Below are 26,939 nucleotides of genomic sequence, written 5' to 3'. Positions count from 1 at the left end.
TAAAAAAAAATGGCTTTGATATCCAGAATTTCCCCCTGCAATTCCACTGACTTCTCTTTGGCAGATTTGACGATTTGGTCAAAGGATCTGCTGCTATGTATTTCCTGTCAGCACTACCTGAAGTGCCTGTCTGAATGATTAAACTGGATATATTCCAACAATGTCTAGAATTCCCCTAGATTCGACACACGTTTGGATTTACTAACCACACCTCGTAAAAACCCAGGGGTCAAGCTGTCGGACTGTCAGAAGTCCATGAGGGTTGTTTGTTGTTTATTGTTGGTGAACTGGCTATTCCTTGATGGGCGCCCCGAGGTTGGTCCTCAGCATCGGATGGAGTGGTCCTTGCTCCTGAAGCTCCAGCAGAGCTCTGCTTACACACTCGGAGCTTCCTGGGGGAAAGGGGACTGGGTCTCTGTCTCTATCCCGGGCACCTAGCCCTGCACACACTGTGCCATTGTTTTCATCTTTTCCCCCGTTCGTTGAAAATAGATACAGCAAGTTTACTATTGCTGCTTTATACCTGGAGAGGTGGAGGCAGCACGCAGTTACGTAAGGAGTGGTGCCGTGGTAGCAGGACTGTGGTCGCGATGAAATGCCAGGTGTGACGTGCTCTCCTTGGTGCCCTGGCAGATGGAGACCTGCACTAACGATAGCGAAGGCCCTATTTATGCTTGACTGTTGCAGAAAGAGCACAGCTGGTCGGCCCCACAGTGAGACTGAGAGCACCAGGCCCCCCCACTCCCGGCCAGCCCTCACCTGTGAGCCCCACTGACGGGCCAGCTCCCAGGCCAGTCCTCCGTGGCTGAGCCCTGGGCTCCATGTAGCTCAGCTCGGAGTCCTCATGCCCCGTGCTCGCCCTACAGCTGCAGTAAGCCTTGGTTTCCTGATCTGTAAACAGTGGTAACAGAACAATGGGATTGATGCTGTATGAACCCAAAATAGTATGATACAACCCCCCCCCCCCGCCAAAAAAGAAGCCTCTATGCTTCAGCTTTGAATTCAAATCCCTTCAATTAAACCTTTATCAGCAATCACGTCATTTCAGAGCTGGTGAAAACTATTGATAAGTAAAATGCAAAACTCCTTGTGCTTTTGCAAAATGGCAGGCACACTGCAGCCGGTAAGCAGTACCGTCCTGTACCAGGAGGAGTCTGGAAATGTGCAAGTTTTGAATTGGGCTGGATTTTCAGAGAATGTCTCTTGCATAAGATAACGGCAGGGCCAGCCTTCGTGCCATCAAAGCGATGATGTGAGGATCAAATGGGATAAAGTATAAGAAGATGAGGTTAAGTCTCTGAAACTTTGAGTGGTTTATGAGTGGGAGAGGTGAGCGATTCAACAGGCTGGTGACCTGGCTGAAAAAACTCACGCCTGTGGCTGTGTGAGAATGGACCACAGAGGGGTGCTCCTGGCAGCCCGGGCCTCTCAGGAGGTGTTTGCAGTCCTCTGGGCAGTGAGCTATAACCAGGAGAGAAGAAACGTGGTCTTGCTGGTTCTGCGATGCAGGAAGGATGGGTAAAGAGGGATTTAAGTAGAGGATAAAGGGTTAGCTCTCCTGGGGAAGGGCCTGTATACTCTACACAGTTACAAGGGTTAGGATTTCAACATGCGAATTTGGGGGAAAACAATTCAGTCCATAGCAGGCAGATGCTACTACCTGCCACAGTGTCAGGTTGCAGTAAGTCATGCCTTCAGTTGCCTAGAAATTGGCCACAGCTCTGTTAGAAAGAAACTTCAGGTGGTAGGAGCAGGGTGTGTGTGTAGAAGTTGGTCTGGAGCTGGATGGAGAAGCTGCGGGACTTCTGTCCTTGTCAGAAAGCCTGGACTGAGGAAAGAGGGTTCCGAGGCTGCCCAGCTGACAGCCTGCTGCTGAAATTAGGAAGAGGGGGTGGTGGAGAGGATATAGCTCAAGTGGTAGAGTGCACGCTTACCATATACAAGGTCCTGGGTTCAATCCCCGGTACCTCCTCTATAGATAAATAAATAAGCCTAGTCACCTCCCCTCCCAAAACAAATAAGGAAAACCTAAAAAAAATTAAGTTACAAGATGAAAAAGAAAAAATGTTTAAAAAAAAAAAAAAAAAAAGGAAGGGGAGGATGAAAGGTGCATATCCCAGTATCTTCCTATTAATTTCCATACTCAGCCGATCCCAAATGAGACCAAATCCATACACATCTACCAGCCATCTTCATTGTGCAAAGAAAGCTGCCGGAGACAGCTGGTCGCTGCAGTGCCCAGCCGCGGGGAAGCCAGCATCCGCGTGAAATCCCAGGTGGAAGGAAGCCCCTGAGAGCGGGGGCAGGCAAGAAGGCTGTGCGGGTGTGAGAAGGATTTGACAGAGGGCAGGACTGGTCTTGAGGCCAGGAAATCCTTCCCCGTCGCAGACTGAGTCGTCCGCCTCCCCTGCGCTGGCCTCAGCTGGAGAAATCATCTGGTTTGCAAGTAACTGCTCTGAATGTTCTTAACTCAAGGGCCGAATTGATTCTGTTGTTCTTCTCTCTGCTGCTGGTATTGAACCGGGAAGTCCACCATTCTAGATCCCCCTGAATGAGTGGCCCGTTGCCTCACCCGACTGTTTCTCTACTGACGGCCGTCATCTCGCGATTTAAGTTTTCCCGACGGTGGCTGAGCGTACCAGCGTCAGTTCTCGTTTTGAGTTCTTGGGCCTCTGGGTTCTGGGGAATTTTCATTAACTAAAAGCAACATCCTTTCTTGTCACTTTGCAACAGAGAACATTGGTTTGCCTGTTCTTACTGGGAAAAAAAAAAAAAAAAAAAAGAGAGAGCCAAACTTCTTACTAAAACAGTAAATAGATTCATAACCCTGTCGAAATCATCTCACCGTGCCTGTTATCTCGACGACCTCCACGGAGGAGGGAGCGTGTTTTGAAGGTCTCGGAGGTGAATGGTTCTTAGCCGTCCTCTGCTGGTAGAATTGTACATCTGGCTGCGGTGGGTGGTTCAAGGGAAATGGAAACACAGGAGTTCGATGTTCCTTCCCTGTTCTGTCTTTTCTGTAACCGGGTGTTATTCTCCAGTGCTTTGCAGCAGCTTCTGTTTTCCTTTACCCCCAAAGGGGAAAACAAATGTGTATCATCATGAAGTTTTGTGCTTGGCAGATAAGCACAAAAATGTCTCCAGTATCTGCCTGCACTTCTGGGCATGACATACTTTTAAGTGACACAGAGTGGTTATTTCCCCTTCAGGAGGTAGAGCCCTAGTCTAGGGGAAAATGGCGATAACACAAACACCTGTGTTCTTGGAACTGAAGTAACTACCTGGGTTCTCAATAAACCATAAGTCCTAGTGCATTAAAATCCTAAGAAAAGCTACAAGGCCAAGAGTTCATCTCACCCTTGCAAGGGTTTTAGCATTGCTTCTGAAATATTAGGGCACTATCTCACGAACAGCCATCCCAGGTATATTGTGACGTCTCTTTTTAGCCTGCCATGCCCAGAAGAGCCTCGTTGTGGAAGAACTGAACTGGGCATAGGATTTTTATGCTAATAATAACATATAATTTTGTTTAATTGTTCGGGCTGTAAACTAAGCTTTGACAGAACCTGTATAAAATCAAAAACCCAAGTTGATGCCAGAAGTTCAGAAAAGAAGGTTGTTTAGCTGAAACACAGACCCCTGGGAGGGAGCGCTGAGCATTACAGACACAGGACACCTCTTTCAGAAAAGCTTGCCAGCAAACGAAGCCAAGCCACACATGGGTGTCTGATATCAGGGACAGCTAAGAAGGACCCAGGAGAGAACCCGACATTCTTGTATTTTAGGGCAAAAGCTTTCTTCTCCACAGGAGACAAAGCCGTAGATGAAAAGGGCCTGGTCCCAAACTGCTCTGATCAGTCTCTCTGGGGTGCCATCCCCTGGGGAGAAAAATGATGCCGGGTAGTCACCAAGCCCACAGCACATCCCCCGAAGGTGGTGAGCTGTGCAAAGTCAGCTGGGCTCTTGTCCAGGCTCATCTGGTATATGAAAAATCATCCAGTTTTGTTCAGTTCTAATGGCTGTCTGATTAAAAACATATGTGTGTGTGTGTGTGCACGCAGTGTAATCTGTGTGTAACATACATGCACTTATTGTAGGTGTTTAATTTTTAAGTTAATATGTGCATATGGGGGAAAAATCAACTCCCGTAGATAGGCAAACACTCCCAGACACCAGTTTTCCTCCCACAGACAACTGTCAATTTCTTGTGTATCTTTTCCAGATACATTTCTAAGCATATTTGAGTATTTTTTCCTTATTTTATTTTCATAATTTGATTTATTTACATTTTGAATAGAGAAACTTTATATAGATCCACGTTCAAAAGTTACAAAAGAACGTGTAAAATCTTCCCTCCTAACCCACTTTACCTCCCTAGAGGCAACACACAGTTCCAGTTTTTAAGGCATCTTTCCAGAGATAGTGTATGCACATATGTATGTATATTTCTCCTTGTTTTCAAATACAAGGTAGCAAATTATGCACAATGTCTTCATCTCGCTTTTTTCCCCACAGTATAGACAATCTACTTTATTTTTTGGGTGGCTGCTTGGTATTTCATTATATGGATAGACCATAACTTATTGACGTGTTCACTTGGTTGTCAGTGATAATATGCTGCAGGACTAGGGGTACAGTGATGCAAGAAGGACATCTGGAGAGCAGAATTTAAGGAGGCACTTGCTCTCAGGGTTGTGCAAATGCAAGGCCAGCACTTGCACAAACCCAAGAGTGAGTGCCTCCTTAAATTTCACATTCACTCTCCTCATCCCATCCCATTCCCAGCCCTGCTATGCTCTTACAAATAAGCTGCAGTAAAAATTCTTGTTTGCACCTTTTTTTCTGTTTTTGCACATACTGTTGGGAAAATTCCCAGGTGTTAAAATGTTGAGGTCAAAGGGTATGTGGGTTTTCAAATTTGAGTAAAGGAAATTATTTACACTCCAGCCAACACTGTAAAGAGAGGCCCTGTTTTCCCCTGCCCTCACCAACAAATTATTTGGGGTGGGGGCAGTAATTAGGGTTATTTCTCTATTTAATGGATTGAACCCATTACCTCGTGCATGCTAAACAGGAGCTCTACCACTGAGCTATACCCTCCCCACCTAACAAATGGTATTGTTAACACTTCTGATTGTTGCCAGTTGGATGGATAACAACGCATCAAGAAAAATGTGGTCGAGCTAATTGTTTAAGGGATTGGATTGGAAATCAGAGTCTTGCAGCTCACATAGAAACTCGGGAGTTAACTGCAGCTCGCTGTCTCCTCCCCCAACGGTATTCACCCTGCATCTGCTGTTGGCAGTGACCAGGAGATGGGACGCACCCTTTCACAGCGGAGAACACCAGCTCTGTGATCAGGCTGGGTTAATCCAGGTGGGACCTACGTTTAGGGTTACCAGATTAAGCAAATAAAATACAGGAATACAAATACTGCCCGGGACGTAAGCTACAACAAAAAATATCATCCGTTTGAAACCCACATTTAACTGGGCATCCTGTATTGTATCTGGCATCCCTACCTGGGTTAAAATCCAGGTGCGCCGCTTATGAGCTCTGTGAACTTGAGTGAGGTCCTTACCCGTGCCTCAGTTTCCTCATTTGTCCTGTTAATTCTACCACATAGGGTTCTCCTGGGAGCACATGAGATCATCTGTGTAAAGCACTTAGGGCTGAGTGCACAACTGGCACTCCAAAAATCTAAGCTCTTTTTATTACTCTGGCATGTATGGTCTTCACTGCCTGACTTCCCAAAAGACACCAGCTTCTCTTCCTGACCTCTCTGCCTTTACCTTGCTCTTCCATTTGCCTAGGAAAGCCCCTGTCTCTCTCCAGCAGGCACTGATTCTTCCTAAGCCTTCACATATTTGGTGGGAGTGTTTTTCCCTCCCGGAAGGCTCTCACATACCTCCTGACTTACCAGTTACTCCACCCTGTGCTTCCACAGGGCCCGAGTGCTAACTTCACAACTCACGTGATGCCTTGTCATCATGGCCCGTTTCCATGTCTGAGCCCCCTCCAGACTTTGAGCTTCATGAGAACAAAGATAACTTCTTACCTAACACAGGTGTGTGTAGCAGGTGTGTGTTGAATAAATGCCTCGCAAGACAAATAATTTCTCTTCTTCTAGCCATGCGATGACTGGGGCTTTTAGATTTTTTGCCTCTGGCTTTAAAAGAGCAGTGATTGTATTTGGAGTTTAACTGTGAATCTCCTATTAACTTTTCCTTAGATTGTGTGTTTAAAATCCCAAATGGTACCAAAGATTTAGGGGCATAGCAGCCAGTGCCAGAGTTCAGATTATAAAGTGGAATCTTAAAGTAAAAAGAGGCACTGATTTTAAATAAGACCTTTTCTTCTTTTTTTTTTGAGAAAAGCTTTTATTTCAGTTTCCACATTCCTACCCATTAAAAGCAAAAACCTTTAAATTCTTTGTTACAATTTCTAACACCAGACTATCAAGGAGACTGATTCAGAGAAAATACAGTTTAACCCAAGATGAATCAATATATTAACATGAATCATGAAATCTGTATTTTTTTTAGTTTTATGCTTTTTGAAAAAGCATTGTTTTAAAGTGCACATTTTCATCATACTTTATCTTCTGATTTCCCAATAAAAAAGATTTCTTCTAGAATTACCATCTGAATCATAATTGAAAATGTGTAGATAAATAAATTGTACTACTTAATCACTCTGCTTTTTAACACTTAACATGGTATTTGTATGTTAAATTATTCACAAACAAAACTTTAATTTCTATTTTTAGATTATTCTTGCTGATAGTACTTCTGTTTTAATCTTATTTGAAACTTTGGCTATAGGAGAAATTTTATTTTTTATTTTATTTTTAAAATATATTTTTATTGAAGTATAGTCAGTTTACAATGTGTCAATTTCTGGTGTACAAAACAGTACTTCAATTATATAGGAACATGCATATATTCGTTTTCATTTCTTTTTCATCATAAGTTACTACAAGATACTGAATATAGTTCCCTGTGCTCTACAGTATAAACCTGTTTATCTATTTTATGTGTATTAGTTAGTATCTGCAAATCTCGAACTCCCAGTTTATCCCTTCCCAACCACTTCCCCTACTGGTAACCATAAGTTTGTTTTCTATGTCTGTGAATCTGTTTCTATTTTGTAAATAAGGTTGTCTTCTTTTTTTTAGATTCCACGTGTAAGTGATAATTATACGGTATTTTTCTTTCTCTTTCTGCCTTGCTTCACTTAGAATAACATTCTCCATGTCCATCCATGTTGCTGCAAATGGCATTGTTTTATTATTTTTTATGGCTGAGTAGTATTCCATTGTATAAATATACCACATCTTCTTTATCCAGTCATTTGTTGATGGACATTAGGTTGTTTCCATGTCTTGGCTATTGTAAATAGTGCTGCTATGAACATTGGAGTGCAGGTGTCTTTTTAAGTTAAGGTTCCCTCTGGATCTATGCCCAGGAGTGGGATTGCTGTATCATATGGTAAGTCTGTTTTTAGTTTTTTGAGGAATCTCCATATTGTTTTCCATAATGGCTGCATCAAACTACATTCCTACCAACAGTGTAGGAGGTTTCCCTTTTCTCTACACCCTCTCCAGCATTTATCATTCAAGGACTTTTGAATGATGGCCATTTTGACTGGTGTGAGGTGATACCTCGTTGTAGTTTTGATTTGCATTTCTGTGATAATTAGCGATATTAAGCATTTTTTCATGTGCCTATTGGCCATTTGTATGTATTCATTGGAGAATTGCTTGTTTAGGTCTTCTGCCCATTTTTGAATTGGGTTGTTTGTGTTTTTGCTATTAGCTTGTATGAGCTGTTTATATATTCTAGAGATTAAGCCTTTGTCAGTCTAATCTTTTGCAAATATTTCTCCCATTCCATAGGTTGTCATTTTGTTTTGCTTATGATTTCCTTTGCTGTGCAAAAGCTTATAAGTTTAATTAGGTCCCATTTGTTTATTTTTGCTTTTATTTCTATTGCTTGGGTAGACTGCCCTAGGAGAACATTGCTGAGATTTATGTTGGATAATTGTTTACTTCTAAGAGGTTTATAGTATCTTGTCTTATGTTTAAGTCTTTAAGCCATTTTGAGTTTATTTTTGTGTATGGTATGAGGGAGTATTCTAACTTCATTGATGTACATGCAGCTGTCTAGTTTTCCCAACACCTTTTGCTGAAGACACTGTCTTTATTCCATTGTATGTTCTTGCCTCCTTTGTCGAAGATTAGTTGACCAAAAGTTTGTGGGTTTATTTCTGGAATCTCTATTCCATTGATCCATATGTCTGTTTTTTACCTATATTATGCTGTTTTGATTACTGTAGCTCTGGAGTATTGTCTGAAGTCTGGGAGGGTTATTCCTCCAGCTTCATTCCTTTTCTTCAGTATTGCTTTGGCAATTCTGGGTCTTTTGTGATTCCATATAAATTTTAGGATTATTTGTTCTAATTCTGTGAAACATGTCCTGGGTAATTTGATAGAGATCACATTAAATCTGTAGATTGCTTTGGGTAGTGTGGCGATTTTAACAATATTAATTCTTCCAATCCAAGAGCATGGGATAGCTTTTCATTTATTAAAGTCATCTTTAGTTTCCTTAGTCAGTGTTTTGTAGTTCTCTGCATATAAGTCTTTCACTTCTTTGGTCAGATTTATTCTTAAGTATTTTATTCTTTTGGATACAATTTTAAAAGTGATTGTTTCTTTCATGTACTGATATTTCATTGTTAGTGTAAAGAAATGTGACTAATTTCTGTATGTTAATCTTGTATCCTGCTACCTTGCCAAATTATTTTATTAGCTCTGGTAGTTTTTGTGTGGACCTTTTCACACATCTGACACTCCAGAAGCTGTAGATAGAAACGTATTGTGCTCATTCTTTCCTCTGAGGGAACTCGTCAGGACCAGAGGGGAATCTGATCATAACTGCCTTGGGGCTTCTTTGTTCCTGGGTGTTGCGTTGTCTCCTAACAGCATCAGGCTTAAGCATTGTCTTGCACATACCAAGTGCCCAGTTGCATTTTCTTAAATTGAATATTCTATCCTTATGTATGTATACACCCTAGAGTAGCACCAAGATTGGCTCTAAAGAAGACAAATACCAGATAGAGGATCACTTTGGAGGGAAAAATATTTTACAGAAGACCTTGGCCAGCAGAAACAAGTTCAGAAAATGGCTGAACATTTACATACTTTCTTCTCTGTGTTTTCTTATTCAAACAGGGTAAAGCTTACACAAATTTTGATGGTCTCCTTTCTTCCCATTCCTAGTATTATAGCCCTGTTCCAGTCTTTATTACCTCTTGGCTGAAAACCATAAAATTGCCTCCATCAGCCCTTCCTCTACTCACCTCTGTCTAAACCATCCTGTCTGCCTTTGGCAGATGAATCTTCTTGAAGACTTGGTCCTCCTAACGTGACACCTGTCACAGAACATGTCATCGGTCCCAGTGTCTCCACACCCGCACCCTTCCTGCCTCCCTTGTCTGTGTAGTGCAGATGCATGGGTGGTCGGGACATTTTTTTCAGAAGCAAAAGTCATCTTCGATCTTTGGGCATGGGCCAACCTGCTGCATGGTGATCCAATCCTAGAACAGCCAGCATGGCTTTGAGTGTGTCTTCAATGAAAGACATTCAGATAGGCTTTCCTTAAAAGCTGTAAGTTTCTTGACTGGTAGGCCTTGATCTTAGCTCTCCTTGATTCCACAGTCACCACAGACTGATCCTGAAATTCGTGGAGAAACTCAGGAGACCCAAATAGCCAGAACAACCTTGAAAAAGAAGAACAAAATCAGAGGACTTGGACTACCTGATTTTAAACCTACTAGAAAGCTTCATAATCAAAACAGTACTGTACTGGCATAAGGATACACATATTGATCAGTGGAATCGAACTGAGAGTCCAGAATTAAGCCCTCACATTTAGGGTCAATTGATTTCTGACAAGGTTGCCAAGACAGTTTGGGGTGGGGGGGTGGTGGTGGGTGGGATGGGATAGTCTTTATAGCAAATGGTGCTGGAACAACTGGATATCCACATGCAAAAGGGTAGATTTGGACCCGTACATCACACCATATACAAAAATTATCTCATTGTGTGTCAAAAACCAAATAAATGCTAAAACTATAAAAACTCTTAGAAGAAAACATAGGCATGCATCTTCATGACTATGCATTAGACAGTGATTTCTTAGATATTAAAAAGCACAAATGATAAAAGAGAAAATAGATGAGCTTTATCAAGCTTGAAAACTTTTGCGCTTCAAAGGACATTATTAAGAAAGTAGAAAGACAACTCATGGAATTAGAGAAAATAGTTGCAAATTATATATCTGATAAGACTAGTATCCATAATATATAAAGAGCTTTTACAACTCAGTAATGTAAAGGCAAATAGTCCAGTTTAAAAATAAGCAAAGACTCTCAATAAACCTTTATTCAAAGAAGATGAACAAATGGCCAACAAGAACGTTGATACTCAGCATCATTAGTCACTAGGCACATGCAAATGAAAACCACAAGATACCACTTTATACCTACTAGTGTGGCCGTGACCAAACAGATGGAAAATAACAAGTATTGTCGAGGATATGGAGACATTGGTACCCTTGTATATTGCTGGTAGGAGCATTAGGTGGTGATTTGGGAGACAGTCTGTCAGTTATTTAAATGATTAAACAGAGGGAGGATATAGTTCAGTGGTAGAGTGCATGTATAGCATACACGAGTTCGTGGGTTCAATCCCCAGTACCTCCACTTAAAAAAAATTAATTAAATGATTAAACATATGACCCAGCATTTCAATGCTAGGTATATACCCAGGAGAAATGAAAACATACATCCACACAAAAACTTGCACATAGTTGTTTGTAGCAGCATTATTCACAAATGCTTATCAGTTGATGAATGGATAAAAAAAATATGGTTTATCATACAATAAATATTATTCAGCAATAAAGGAATGGAGCACTGATACAAGCTCACCATGGGTTGTGCTCAGTGAAAGAAGTCAGTCACAAAAGACCGCATATTGTAAGATTCTATTTATATGAAATGAAAAAGAATTAAAAAAAAAAAAACACCTTTCTGATACTTTCTTTTCTTTCATTTCTCAAAGTGGAGAACTTACCTTACACATTGGCCTTGTCATTTATTTTATATTTGTTCCCATTAGAATTATATTTATACTTGCTTACCTAATAAGATCTAATTCTAGCCCATTTGTGATTTTTTTTAAACGTCTTGATTGTTTTTCTGATTATAAAATTAATTCATGCTCATTAAAAGAATTCAGACTTTATAGGAAACAAATGTTTTCTGTCATCCCATTTTGCAACAGATAATTACTATTAATTGTTTGTCTATATTTTTCTAGAAATTTTATCTCTGAATATACTAACTTGTTGGCTTATTTTCAACAGAATTATATCATACATACTGGTTCTTGCAACTTGTTGTTTTCACTTAACCTCTCCACCCAAGCCATAGCTCCCGAAATCTCAGCAGTATATATTTACTTACCTGTTTATTGTATTTTATATTATATATTTATATATAAATATATATTATTTTGCTTATATTTGCCTCTTTATTATATATTTACATTACATATTTATACATAAATATACATTTGTATTACTCATATTTACCTGTTTATTATTTCATAGTAAAGACTGTGACGAATATTTAAATCATTTCAGATTTTTCTATCTTCTCAAGTGATGCTACAGTGAATAGTCATGTTTTGCAGACATGTATATTTTTGTAGGATAAATTCTTGTAAATAGAATTGCTAGGGCACTAGATACAATGTTTATTGAATTTTAAATGGATCTTTCCTAATTAGTCCCTGAAAGGAATTTTAATTTATGATCTTAACCATTTAGTAGATGTCTTAATGTTTCCAACCTTTGAGTGATGAAGGGCTGACACTGAAAGTTCTTGTCTTTAGCAATTTTCACCCTCAGTTCAAGTGTCTTAGCATTGTCCATCCATTCATCCATCTTCCTGCAGTGCCATGTGGCTTCCAGACATCACAAACAAATTGCCAGGTAAAGGTGAGCTGGATAGTCTTCCCACCCATGTGCCAGGGTGTCAGCATGCGTGTGTGTGCTATTCTTCCCAGCACAGCTCAGGGGGCAGCAGCAGCACCAAGGACCCTGAGAGTAAGGAGGACACAAGGGAGATCTAAGGTGACCTACGGTCTAGCTTCACTCCTCCCCTGACTTCACTAGGAAGACTGGGTGGAGTGAGGGTTAGAGCTTGGGGAAAGGCAGGTAAACACATACTACAAACGCATTAGTCACTTAATGCATGATCTCATCTCACCATAAAGGAGGTGACAAAATTTCCATTTTAACGGCTAGAGAACTGAGGCTCAGAAGGGATTGTGCCCAAAGGACACTCCTTATAAAGGCAATCTCACAACCTCTGAATCCAGAGCCCACCTGTGCTTGAAATGCAACCCCACCATATGAGTGAAATCTTGTGGTATTTGTCTTTTTGTTATTGGCAAGTTGTCCTTGGTATAATGTTCTCAAGATTCCTTCATGTTGTAACATAGGTTAGAATTTCCTTCCTTTTTAAAACTGAACTGTGTGTATATATACCACATTTTGCTTATCCATTCATCCACTGATGGGCATTTGGGTTTCCATGTTTTAGCTATTGTGAATCATGCTGCTGTGAACATAGGTGTACAAATATTTCTTCAAGACCCTGCTTTGAATTCTTTTGGATATATACCCAGAAGTGGAATTGCTGGATCATATGATAATTCTATTTTTAATTTTTTGAGGAACCAACATAAGTGTTTTCCACAGCAGCTATATCACTTTATATCTCTAACAGTGCACAAGGTTTTCAGTTTCCCCACGATCCTCAACAACACCTCTTATTTTCTGTTTATTGTTTGTCTGTTTGTTTCTGTTGCATCCATCTTAAAGGGTATGAGGTGATATCTCATTGTGGTTTTGATTTGCATTTCCTTCATGACTAGAAAATTTTTCTTTTCCCCAATGAAAAGATGTTGAGCATCTTTTCATGGGTTTATTGACCATTTTTATATCCTCTTTGGAAAGGTATCATTTCAATCCTTTGCCCATTTTTGTGTCAGGTTGTTTGTTGTTGTTGAATTTCAGGAGTTATCTATATATTCTGAATATTAATACCTTATCTGATACATGATTTGAAAAATTTTCTCCTATACTGTAGATTACCTTTTTATTCTGTTGATAATGTCTTTTGATGCGCAAAGGTTTTTAGTTGTCATGAAGTCCAAATTTTTCCTGTGTTGCCTGTACCAATTTTATATTGAAAAAGCTTTTGATTTTTACCTCTAATCTGGTTCTTCCCTAGTCTTTCCCATGCCAGTAAATGACATGACTAAACTTCCAGTTGCTCAGTTGTCTGGGATTTATTTTTGAGTCTTTCTTCTTCTTGTAATCAATACAAGGATTTCTCGTATTTCTACCTCCTAAATATCTCTCAACTCCTTCTGTTTTTACCTGCAGTTCTTCGTTGCCAGCGTATAGAAATACAGTTGATTTTTATATACTGACCTTTCATCCAATAACCAAGCTAATTCCCCTTATTAGTTGTAGGAACTTGTTTTTTTTGGGTAGATTTGTTGGTGTTTTCTATTGAGACAGTCATGCCTTCTGAGAATAGACAGTTTTATTTCCTCTCTTCCAATCTGTATGCTTTTTATTTCTTTTTTCTTGTCTTATTACACTGGCTAGCACTTTCAGAATGATGTTGAATAGATGTGATGAGAGCAGATACTCTTACTTTGTTCCTCATCATAGGGGGAAAGTGCTCAATCTTTCATCATTACGTATATGTTAGCTATAGAGCTTTTGTAGATGCCCTTTATCAAGTGGAGGATGTTTATTTCTCATCCAAGTCTGACAAGGGATTTTATCAATGCATTTTAAAGCTGTTTTGAAAACAATAGGATAATAACCTCTGCTTTAATGAACACTGGCATTAATTAGTTACGCATTTCATGGCACTACATCATGTTGAAAATTCAAAGTCAATGAGTGCTATGAGTAAGCATTTTGTTACTGTCTTTCTAACGTTCTTTACTTCCTGGTTTTATTCTAACTCACTGAGTTAAGCATTTTTTAAAACACGTAAAACACATCATAGCTTTCCACACTGCCCTGCCAGTCCCATCCAGAGTTCTCCTAAGCACGTAGCAGGAGTGTGCCGACCTCAGGATCCCTGTTTTCTTGGTACCCGCGTCTCAGCAAATGCCCCTCATTCAGTTTAAGTCTTACCCGGAACAATCCTTCTCCTTCTGTCTTCTGAGTCATTTCTTGCGATTTTTCTTCCTTAGCCAAAGTTTTATTTTCCTGCCCCTCTCCCAGTCTTTTCTGTGAAGTGCAGAGCCTTGCCCAATAATCAGAAACTCTTGGGAGCTCTGTATCCTTGGCCAGGTTTTCGGTTTTTTTCCTACTCCTGATGCTCGTGAGGCTTGGCTTTGGGCTTTGCTACAATACTAGGCTTTTTTAGGAAGCTGAGCTCAGATGTGCTATAAGCTATGTTAATTCTGAAGTGTTATTGATATTCTGACCTTCTGAAAGAAATTCTGATATACATAAATGAGCATGTTGAACATAATGCACATGTTTTCATTAGACTTGGCTTTTTATCATCTAGAATATACTCCTTCACTTCGAAATTCTTACCTAAAAATTATTTCTATCCCTGGAGAATGTCTTCATCCTTTCAGGAAGAATATATTGATGGCTATGTGTACACAGTTAGGTCACTGATTAAAAGGGAAGAACTCATACATTGAGGTGTGGGGGTGGAGGGAAGGTAGCTAACATTTTACAAACCTGTTTGTACCAAACTCTGGAAATCATCTTAGTGTGAACCCTTACAGCTGCCCTTCAGAGTGTGGAGGTCTCCATTCCCATTTCACACACGATGAGACCAAGGCTTAGAGAACTCAAGGCCACACAGCTTGTAAAGGGGCAAGAGCTAAGGCTCAAACCCAGGTGTCAGAGCCTCCAGTCCACACCTTGCCTCCAGACGAGGGGTAGACAAAGTTCTGGGAAACGTACACAAGAGAGGCTCCTCTTTGATTGAGGGGATCCAGAGAAGGTGGGCTTCATGTTTTTAACAGGTTATTGGGGAATATTTGTGATTTCCCCAAGAGCAGAACCCCTCTGAAGTTTGGAAACCGACAAACATCCTATTATTGCTGTAAGTCACAGCTCATCACTGTAGTCGTTCTGTAGACAAGGTCTCCTTTCCAAGGTTTGAATAAGTCTTTCCTTTAAAGTGCTTATTTTTAGCTTTCCTCTGTGAGGTCATTGGCTACTCGAACATTCTTTGTGCCTGCCTCAGTCAGTATGTGAAGCATCGTGCTGAAATGTCTTTTGAAAATCAGGAGTGGGAGACACTCTGCCCCCCAGTGTATTGCGAAGTCCTCGTCCTGTGGGTCAGGACTTTATAACACACTGTGACCAGGACACTGTAATGAGGCAGCACTCTGAGCTGGAGCACCAAGTTCAAGTCCGTCCCCCCCCCACCCCCGACTGTCAACTGAGTTAGCACGCATACAGCTCTGAGAACAGGGCCTGGCCTGGCGTGCTAGGCTAGTGGCAGCTAGGGCTGAGTGTCAGGGACTCCCCCAAGGCAGTATGAGTGGAAAGAAGGAAGCATTCATGGTGGCCTTGGGGTCTTCAGGAAAACTGGCTCAGGGGGGCAGTGATGAATCAGCCCTGGTCCGTGGAGTCCCGTTGAAATGGCTTGTCACGTTCAAGGCCATGAAAGATTGATCCTCTCTAACTAGCAATCTGTTCACATGGGAAAAGAGCTGACCAGCGGGCTGTTGGAGGGGATTGTGTGGGTCAGCACAGACACCTGCAGTCCAAGCTCGGCTGAAGAAGCAACACCACTCCAAGGCTTCGTCAAACTGGGAGCCCCAGGGCCAGCCCAGACCAGTGAGGAAGCAGATGGGGGCTGGAGGCAAATCCCCAGCACCACTGAGGGAGAGGCCTCCTGGTCCCTGGTGCTAGGCAGGACCTGCTTCTCCCGTCACCGGCGCTCCTCCTCTGGGTACCAGCCAGCCTTTCCCCAGCAAATTCCACTCACCCCAGAGTTTGGGATCTACTGGAAATGCAGCCACCTGGCTGGCCTCCCCTGAATCTTCCTTAGAACTTAGGATCCTTGGGCAAAGGATTTTTTTTTAATTCAATGAAAATAATATATAAGGTTTTTAAGACTTAATTCCCTTTTTAAAAAATTTAATTCTTTTTTAAAGTGAAAATGATACATAAGCTTGGAATAAGTGAGAGAGAGAAGGAAAGAACTTGTAAAATGTAGCATAAAGGGGTTTAAACCCCACTTCTGTTTCCCAGATTTAACCAGAGCTAGTTGTTTTCTCTGTATCTTTGGAGAAGTTCTATCCATAATATATGAATACTTACATAATATACAAATACGTAAGCCTTTTAAAAATGTTTGTGTGATTTTTACTCCTCCATGCCTTGCCATTTTAATTTAATACCTATATTAAAGATCTTGCCAGAGCATCCGTATAGACCTGCCTCTTTCCTTTCTTTTTATTTGTTTATTTCGTGGGGATTAAATATAAAAACACTTCAGTGAGACATGGGAATTCTGAGCTCTTATGCGTCTAACGACAGAGCTAAAAGTAAGTGGACACCAAACTTGGCAGAATCACAGGAAGGGGGCGATCAGTCCGTAATCACTGTGGCAACTTAACCAACAACCAGATCTTTCAGAACCTGATACGGATCAATGGGCCAAAAGCAAAGAATAATGACGTAGGAAATTTGAATCGCCCCGTTAACAAGTTTGATTGGGTGGGAATATGAGGGGCCCCGTATTCAGCAGTTAGAAGATTCACATTCTTTACAGCCTCACACGGAGTATTCCGAGAAACAGACATATACTTGGCCGTAAAGGAAATCTCACTACTGCTGACCTCCTTGCAGTCATAATTTCTGAAATGGCTTTGTCTTTTCCCCTCTGTTTCTCTCCTGAGTTAGTCCTACCAGGTGCCATTTCACATCTGCCTGTTTTATGACCGTCTAGACTGAATTCCTTTATTTCTGCTTTACAGTCGTCTTCCTTAGCTGTAACTGCTTTGTAAAGACTTTTCTGCTTCCTTTTAAATTCATGATGGGAAAGGAACGTGGGGTGTAATTTTCATCTGCCATGGCAGCATTTTTCAGGTGAGTTTTTATCATCCCTCGCAAAGTTGGGCTGTTCTCTTTCATCATTTTTCTTATGCTGTCTTTGCGGGATGCTAGGCGTATTCCTCAGGGCTAATGGGAATTATGTCCTTTTTCTGCTTTGCTTTTCTCAATAATGCTTAATAACATCGATACAGGTGGGTGTGCATCTATAATTTACTTGACAAATGATCTGACTCACCGGTTTGAAAGGAAGGATTTGTGTCGCATTGGCTCACAGCTCACCCCAGTAGCTAAATCAGTACCTTATACATAGATGGTACCCAAGAAATATTGGTTGAATAAATTAGCACACAAAAAAACACAGATCTGGAATTAAATTGGTCATTTTGAAACCCATTTATTAAAGCTTTAATACCTTATTTCAGGAAGTGTGGAAGCCCAGAACCTGTGGGAGTAGGAACCCACGTAGTTTACAACTCTGTCCAAATAAGAGTTTGGTGACTCCATACTGACTCCCAAGGGCCGGAGGAATGTGCTTAATATTAAGGCTTTGAGCCCTTGCACTCATATACACTGTTAGTGGGATGTAAAATGCTTCTTCCCCCGTGTGGGGAAGATTTGGCAAGACGCACAGGCCAGTTGATGTAGACATTTGAGTTCTAAGAATTTTTCCCATAAAGCTGCTCTCACACTGTCTGCAGGGTCATGTGTATGGTAAGGAAAACAGGCCCCATTTGAGACTAGCATTCAAAGCTGGGTTCACCCACCTCAGGGGTGCACTTGACGACCCTTTGAAACAGGGCAGAAAAGCCACAACTATGTTCATCTTCTAAATAAAAGATAGAAATTAAGCTTCACTAATACTTACTGTTAGAATGACTCTACACCCTCAGTCAGTCAGCATCGTTGGGTCAGATGGCCACTTAGACGTTGAATTTCCACAGGAGAGGGGAGCAGAGGTCCCCACCTCACTTGTGGAGTTGCTTTTAACGTAGACTACTTTTTGCAATTTCCATGTGCCCAGTTGAGTGGATTTCTAGATTATTCTCTTATTTTATGTTAGTAAAGGCATATACAGCCTCAGCTGTTTCAGGACATGACCCTCCCTCTTCCAGGGACCCCCTGGCGGAAGGAGCAGACGGAGGACCTGCAGCGGGTGCTCAGGACCGTGGACAGCGAGATCCCACTGGTCTTCGTCAGCGGCAACCACGACGTGGGCAATGTCCCCACCCCCGAGACCATCGCAGAGTGGCAGCAAACTTGGGGAGACGACTATTTCAGCTTCTGGGTTGGGGGCGTCCTGTTCCTCGTCCTCAACTCCCAGTTCTTCTACGATGCCTCCATGTGCCCTGCCTTGAAGCAGGCTCAGGACCAGTGGCTGGACCAGCAGCTGAGCATCGCGGGGCAGCAGAGGTGCCAGCACGCCGTCGTCTTCCAGCACATCCCGCTGTTCCTCCAGAGCATCGACGAGGAGGACGACTACTTCAACCTCACCAAGTCCGTTCGGAAGGAGATGGCAGACAAGTTCTCCAAAGCAGGTAGCAGCCTGGGACCCCAGGGGTCTGGGTAGAAGGGTGGTCTGGAGAGGAGGTTTCCAGATCCTCCTCCTCCCCCTCTGCATCCTGGCAAAGGGGAGAGAGGATGGGGCTTTGGACAGAGCTGAATTCTAATCCCAGCTCTGCTGCTCACTGGCTGTGTGACCTTAGACAAGCGGCCTAGCCCTTCTGAGCCTCAGCGTCTTCCCATGTTGTTGTCCTCAGCTGTAAAGCAGGAATAGCAGAAGGAACTCTCTCCTGGGATGGTTGTGAAGACCCAATGAGAAGAGGTCTGGAAAGCATTAGAACAGCCTCTACCCTGTCGAGTCCTAAAGCTGTAGCTTGCTCACAGCTGAGGATGGGGGCTCTGCAGGTAGGGGGTGATTGCAGTGGGAACGGGACGTGACAGAGCGTGCCTAGGTGAAGGAAGATGCAGGAGTATCTTTTCCTTGTTTCGCTGGGAGGCAGCAACTTGCACAAGGGCAGGTGATATTTAAGAGACAATCTTCCTACCAGTCTGATGCAACCCAGGAAATCCTAGGACAGGGCTGTAACGGGCAGGTTTTCCTTTAGTGAGATGTGGACTGGGTTCTCCTCCTGAGTAGGGAGGAGGAGTCTATTTAGTTTGGTCTTAACCCTGCTGTAATTTTAAGCTAATCATCTGTGTGACACATACGTGCACACACACACACACACACACACACACAAAACGAAGGCACTCCGTTTCTAGAGATCTCTGCCCCTGATCGTGCTCCATGCAGCATGAGCCCACGCGCCTCATTTCTCCTGGTAGCGCCTGCAGCTTCACTGTCATGAGAAGTGGTGCCTTGTAGGCTGATTCCCTGCATTCCCAGTGACTTGGCAGGATTCCAGTTTTGACAACTGTTGTGTCTCTTGCGTTTTTGGTCCTAATGCCTCCTTTCACGTCTTTCCAGAGTGTACTGTATCAAACGCTTCTAAAATTTAAATATATTCTTTTATTTGTTAGCAGGAAGGGAGAGGGAGGTGGCCTGACCCAGTAGCAAGCATTCATTTAAAAAGAGGAAAAAAACAAATAAACAAACCCTGACGCTCTTTTCATCTTTGAGCATTAAATGTGTTCACATTTACTTGTGAGAAGTACAATAGGCCCTTCTGTATTTTTAAGACATTTTACAAAAAGCTTGCGTAATTGGAGACATTTTCCAACTGTTCCATGGAGATGAAGTTGGAAAACTTCTATTAAGGCCTTTGAAATTTTATGCCATGCTTGAGTTGGTGCAAAAGACCATTTTCGATGACAAGGGAATGAAGTGTCACGATGGCACCAGCACCACCACGGAGACGATTTTGTAACAGAGACTGATGCCAGAGAGAACACTTACTGCCACTGAAACGATTCCTTTCATAGCAAATGTTAAATGATGCACATGCCGTCCCCGTCGGCTGCTCTTTGTTCTCCTTTCTTGTCAGCCACATTCTTGAGTGGCATGTGGTTCTGGGTTTCCCATCGTAGGACGGCACTCTTGCAGCCCACCAGCACCCCCAGATATTGAGACCTGGAGACGGTTATAAAACAAGAGCCCCTAGCGCCAACAGGGCATCCTTGGGAGAAGCCTGCTGCGCACCCACCAGGAACCCCAGAGGGTGGCATTGCATTCGGGATGCACCAGCCACTTCCTGCATCAGGTCTGCAGCCCCACAAGCTCAGGAAGGGTTTGTCGGCACGCCCAGAGCGGGTCTGTGTTTCAGAGGTGGGCTCCAGTTGCCCCAGCTCACGGACACTCATGTCTACCACCAGAATGCCATTTTATTAATTTAGAGCAAGACTGAAACCCTCCCCTTAACCATAGCAGTGCAGTCTCTTCGCATAGTCAGAACAACATGGGAGGCCAAATTATAATCAGAAGGTTGCTTGCTAAGCATAAGACAGAGCAGGGGAGCTTGTTTTCTTCTCTGCTCTTTTTTTTTTTAATTGAAGTATGGTTGATTTACAGTATTGTGTTCCTTTCCGGTGTACAGCATAGCGATTCAGTATTTTTACAGATTATACTCTAAGTTATTACAAGATACTAGGTAAAATTCTCTGCACTATGTAGTATAACCTTGTTGCTTATCTATATGAAGTAGTTTGTATCTGTTCATCCTACAGCCCTAATTTGCTCCTCCCCTCTTCCCTCTCCCCTTTGGTAACCACAAGTTTATTTTCTGTATCTGTGAGTCTGTTTTTGTTTTGCATATACATTCATTTGTATTATTTTTTAGATTCTGCATATAAGTGATATTATATAGTATTTGTCTTTCTCTGTTGGACTTCTTTCACTAAGCATAATATTCTCCAGGTCCATCCACGTTGCCACAGATGGCATTATTTCATTCTTTTTTATGACTGAGTAGTATTCCATTCTGTGTAGTGCATCTTCTTAGTCTAGTCCTCTGTTGATTGGCCCCTGGCTGCTTCCATGTCTTAGCTGTGGTAAATTGCCTTACTCCCTCTTGATGGCATCAGGCTTTGGAACCCTGATGGATCTGCCTCCAGTAGGGCCTCCTTGCCCAGGAAGACTGATGTTTTATGTGCCTTTAATTCTACCTCTTTAATAACCCTCCAGCCTGTCCACTTCTTTCGGCCACCATTCCCTCTCATCTGGGTCATAGCAACAGCTCCGAGTCCCCCTGCCCCACCATTGCCCCATTCCTGTCCACTCTCTGCCTAGCAGTCAGAGGGGCATGTAGCCCCACAGCTTTCGCCCTTCACCATCGTCTCCACCCGTTCCCTTTCATCTGGCCGACGCCGCCTCCACTTTCTGGATGAGGTGCCCCTAGCCCCGCCCCGCCAGGTTCTTCCTGAGCTTCCCTTGGTCCCAGCACATTTGTAAGTGTTGACTTATCGGAAGCCCTTGGCCTCTCAGCTCCTTGAGCGCAGGGGAGGCCTGGCTCAGGTCTCGGCACTTAATAAATGCTTCATCAGTGTTGGGCAGGAAGGAAGGGCTGAACCCCTGCCTCTCACTTCTTCCCAGACGGGCACAGCTCATTTCTCTGTTGAGCGCCCACGGTGTGCCAGCCACGGAGCAGACCAGGGCCGTGTTCTGTGGAGCTCCTGGGCACGGCCCCCCCGTGGTCTGTGTTCCAAGTGTCGCACACACATCACGTGTTCTCCTGGTCCTTTGGTCTGGGCTGAGGCCACACATGACTCTGCTCTCATCCACATGCTCACGCTGGCCTTCCAGGTTCAGCCAGGAGTCAGTATCTCTCTTTACAAGCGGCCCCCCCCCCGTTCCCACCAGCCACCACCTTCACGTGTGAAAAGTCATGCTCTTTACTAGCCTTAGAATCTTCATCTAGATGGCCTTAACCAGGGAAGAGCAGAGAGCGGGGGGCCCTTCCCGTAGTCACCTGTCAGCTTGAGTGGCTTCCCAAACCAGGCCCTTTGCTTAGTGGCCTTTCAGACTCAGAGTAAACCACGGGCAGCCCTGGGAGGAGATCAGGAGCAGATGTGAGCGGCCCGCCTGGTTTGGAAGCCCAGGGAGGTGGGCTCTCAGGGGAATGCAGGCCCCCGTGACTCGTAATGCAGACGATTGCTCAGGTCACAGCCGTGTAAGTCTTGGACTCATTTTGGAAGGCCAGAGTTCAAGTGACACTTCGTAGAACTCGGTGGCGTAAAGACCGCGATCAAAGCGGGGGTGACGACGGCAGACGGTGTTTAACCCTGCCTCCAGCTCTTTCTCCCCACAGCAGTATTACTCCCGGGTACCGTTTCCGTCCCGTTTATCTCCTTGTGCCAAAACGCCAGTACTCAAAAATATGTCAAAAGCTCATCAGAATATCAGGGTAGCTTTTAATTATGATAATTGTGTTGTTATAAAGTACCCTTTTAAAGAGCACATCCCTCTTCAACCCACCGTGGGGGTAACACCCAGCTTCCTTCCAGAAAGCTTAATGAATAATTCTGAATCACTGTGTGGGAAGAATAAATGATTTAATAATGAGCATCAACAATCATCTCACATTGTTGCATTAATTTTTTTAAATGGGATGAGGTAAACGAGGAGGAGGGGTGTTACTATACAATGGGCCACTGTGTGTGGAGGGATGTGTTCTGTAATTCAAAGCCCACAAGCTTCCCAGCTCAGGTTTCCCTAGAAACGGATGCATTCTGTTTCTACTTTTGAAGCTCAATAAAACCATCTTTGTATGATACAAAAATGCGGTCAACAGCCAGTACAAATAAACAGTCATCGGGGCAGGACAGGCGCACACATGTGAAGCGGCCCCGTTATTTCCTGGCTTCTTTTGCGCTGCCTGGGGATAATCAATTTCCTCACGTCCACGGGATGTAGAAACTGGTTTTCCCCGTAATTCACCTGATACCTGGTTGGAGTTGCAAAGACAGTAGATAATGAAATCTTGGTCGAATCCAGCCATTGTCTCCACCCCTCCTGCCTTTTTCAGCAGAAGGTTAATATGTGACCCAGTTAATATAGATTCCAATTTAAAAACTCAATCTTAAAAAACAGACGTCTAGCTCTTTCGCTGACCCTGTTTCCCTCGATGACTTGCTACCTTTTCTTTTTCCCATTTTCAACATAGAGATTAGAACTGGATAGTAGAAAGCCCAGAGCAAATTTGGCAGTTATGAAAAATTCCAGTAAGGTGATCTTTCTTGTGAAAGCTAATGAGTAATTTCACAGAGTTATAGTTTCATCTCTATTTATGCTTTAATAAAAAACCAGAGAGCGAGAGAGAGATCTTAGCCCATGTAACATTATGATTTTAGAATGTCAGAGTTTTAAAGAATAAAAATGTCAGGTTTCCAGGGTCTGCTTAATAGGAAAAACAAAACATCAAATCCTACTCCAACATTTTACTGAGTTGTAGTGAAATTCTTTGTTTCCATCCTGAATCCGCCAGGAAATGGAGTCCCAGCTGTATTCACCCCTGTAAGCCCAACTCCTAGCCAAGACTGTCACATAGCAGCTCCTCAATAAGTAAATCTGGAATTGAATTAAACTTGACTCCCATCTCCTCATCAGCAGGATCACAGGTCCATGTTACCTCTGGACTGATATTTACCAGCTGACTTTTGGATGGGAAATGTATCCCCTAGAGCAGGGGTCAGCAAACTTTCCCTGCAGAAGGTCAGACAGTGAACATTTTGGGCTGTGGTCTCTGTAGCGACTGCTCAACTTGGCCTCTGTATCATGAACATAGCCACAGACGCTAAAGGGGGCGTGGCTGAGTTCCAGTAAAACTTTATTTACACCAACAGGTGGTGGGCCTGAAGGGTCCCATTCTTGGCTTAGAGAAATGTTCCCAATACAGTGTGACACTCTTTCTCTCCCCTGAGACCTTGTCAACAATATACACATGTCTAATTCCAGCACGCTTTCGGTGACCCCACTGCTACAGCTGCCTGGCTCACTGAAGGGTCTGCTAGAAGGAGCCTCGGGTTCCTAAGTGGAGGGCATACCTGGGTGAGAGGCTCATCGCACTGGAGGCCCATGACATGATGTGAGGGTGGGAGGGTACCACGTTCTTAAAATTGAATGCGTGGGTATTTATTTTAATATGTGTTAGAAAAAATAAAACTAGCTCATCAAATTAAAGAAAAAGACCCAGTGATAAGTAGCGTGGGGGGTGTGCAGGTAAGGCAGAACTCGGGACGTTGTCACAAGGGGTGACGTGCCCGCGAGGGTGGGACTGGTGAGGCCATAGGACATCGCGGGTCTTCAGACAGACCTGGATTCAGATCCTTTGGTGCTGCTCCCCAGCACAGTGGCTTCACATAATCTGCTGAAGATCTTTCTCCCTTAGATTACTCACCTTTAAATGTGGGGGTACTTGTCCCAACCTCGTAGGGTTGGTGTGAGAATCAAGTACAGTGACGCATTTATAAAAGCACTTAGCATGGAGCCTGGGGCGTGGCATGTGCTTGATGAAGGCTGGTTTGTTGTTACCGGACTCTGGACGGTGGTGCAAGCCCACAGCGGCCAATGAGCTTTACTCTCGGGGTCTGGCTTCCTCCTCTGGTTGGAGCAGCGCTTCTCACCCTAGTACTGGCAGAAGGGACAGGGTCTTCTTGCAAGGGTGTACTGGAGCGTCGCCAAGCAAGGAGAGGCGTGCCGAGTTCGGGGACACACCTGCACTCTGCCAGCATAACTTTGTATATTGAAAAAGGAAGAGGAATTCACAACTCTTTTCATTGTACAAACTGTAGGGAGTGAAGCTCGACAAAAAACCTCTTGGCTTCTGCGACATGCAGGGAGATAGACTGTGTCTCAGGGAGTTGGGTTTCTCCAGGTGAATGAGGAATGTATGTGGTTTTCAGTTTTAACCCAACCAGGTGTTAATTTAAAAGGTTGGGAAGCACTGAACTAGATGGAAAATTCCTATGGAATTTAGTGAGGGAATTTGACCCCGCATCTTTTTTTTAAAAGCACACACCTCACCAATGAATGTGCTGGAAGGCATAATTTCATAGTTAGATTTTTCTGAATCCACCAGATGGGTCCACAAAGCAGTAGCTGTCATTGAATGACGCCCTCTGTTTAAAATGCAGTCAAACAAACTAACAGAAACTATCTTACTGGTTCTTTTTTAAACTAACTTTCAAGTGAGAACTCAGTCTTTTTTTTTTAACTTTTTTTATTGAGTTATAGTCATTTTACAATGTCGTGTCAAATTCCAGCATAGAGCACAATTTTTCAGTTATACATGAACATACATATATTCATTGTCACATTTTTTTTTTTTGCTGTGAGCTACCGTAAGATCTTGTATGTATGTCCCTGTGCTATACAGTATAATCTTGTTTATGAACTCAGTCTTTTTTTAAGCATCCGTGGAATTCAGAGTTTCTGGGGGCATGTCAGCTTGAGGAATTTTACCCTCCTTTGTTTATATCTGGTCTTGAATTCATCTCCCAGGGTTGGTCTGTTTCAACCACTTCACCATAGAACACCAGGCTGTAGTCATTTGATGTCTGTGTCTCATTCCCTGTAAACCCCAGAGAGGAGACCAACTGCGGAAGCTGCATCAGGGGTCGCATTTCTCACTTTGGAGGTATCCTTAACAGTTGGGCTAATTAAAGTTAAAATCAAGTCCTCATGGTACAGATTTATAAATCGAGAATCTGGTATGTGCAAATGTGTGCTGCCGGTTCCTGAAGTTAAGTCGGCGTTCCTCCATTCAGCAAATGGCACGGGCCCTGTGCTGGTCACCCGGGACGGGAATGCACAGAACAGAGAGAGGTTCCCGCTCTGGTATGGGAGGTCACCCTCGAACTAAAAATTCAGCATCTTATTGAAAAATCCCATTGCAACATTTCAGAAAGGAGCCACAGGTGTGTGGGAAACAGCAGTGTCTAAGTTTTTGAAGTCAAAATATTGTAGCTTTTCTTCTTAGGTCACGTTTTAAAAATAGCAATGAGTGGTGGGATTCGCTTGTAAAAGCAGAATATTCTTTGCTTAGCCAGACACTCTTGCTTCCTACACTAGTTCACATGTTTTCTATTTACCGGACTCGCTCTCATTGAAAAGGCATTTGCCCCCGCTACGGCTAACACTGTACGTGAAAATTTAGAATATTGCTACTTAAAATAAGCTGGAGATTGCTTTAGTTTTGCTTTAGAATTTTACTTGAGAGAAATATCTGCACGTTGATGATTCATTTGGAAGTAGAAGAAGGGCGCCCGTTTGGGTAAAGCCTCCTGTTGCAGACATGGGCTTTTCATGCCCCATCGTCCCAACCCGGGGCCCTGTGACCGTGACCGCGTCTGCAATACAGGTGAGGTCTCTGGCTCCTGAGTCCATTCGCATTTAAATTATAGACACACAAGAGGAAACACAGTAGAGGATGGAAAAGAACTTCTCTTAAGCGTCTCCTTTACATAAGGCACTCCCCTGCGCATTGCTGGGAGTCCAGGTGAGAAGGTCCCCTGCAGGAGCTGGGCCCTGGGCAGGTGGGATGCTTTCTCAGCCGCGAGCCTCCTGCTGGTCCACCTGCCTGGGTGGGCCCTTAAGCTCTGTCTCCCTCGGAGGTGGGGACTGTACCCTCGCTTCCTCCGTGATGCCACGGAGGGCAACTCATACAGCAGTTTTTCTGCTGAAAAAGGCAGAAGGTTAACAAGCTTCTGGAGAGCCACGGCTAGCGTTCAGGTGTTTTTATGGCTCACGTTATTGTCAACGGCTGCTCTCCTTGTCCCCACAGCTGGCACAGCGACCCTCCAGGTGCTGGC

The 26,939-nt window shown here is 43.3% G+C and overlaps 1 protein-coding gene across 3 annotated transcripts in view; it reads left to right on the top strand.

Moving 5' to 3' along the window:
• Positions 1–26,939, top strand: part of CPPED1 (calcineurin like phosphoesterase domain containing 1) — a 182,231-nt gene that overhangs the window by 60,405 nt on the left and 94,887 nt on the right. For 2 of the 3 annotated variants that reach the window (XM_074346818.1, XM_010961729.3), the window contains exon 3: positions 18,308–18,730. The exons of the other annotated variant lie outside the window; for it this stretch is intronic. In XM_074346818.1, coding sequence (XP_074202919.1) covers positions 18,308–18,730 — 423 coding nt within the window. The remainder of the gene's footprint in view (positions 1–18,307; positions 18,731–26,939) is intronic. 3 annotated transcript variants of the gene reach the window in all.

Source organism: Camelus bactrianus, chromosome 18 (genome assembly GCF_048773025.1).
Source record: "Camelus bactrianus isolate YW-2024 breed Bactrian camel chromosome 18, ASM4877302v1, whole genome shotgun sequence".
Taxonomy (NCBI): Eukaryota; Metazoa; Chordata; class Mammalia; order Artiodactyla; family Camelidae; genus Camelus; species Camelus bactrianus.
The sequence above is the reverse complement of the archived record's forward strand: the minus strand, read 5'-3'. Positions and strand labels throughout refer to the sequence as shown.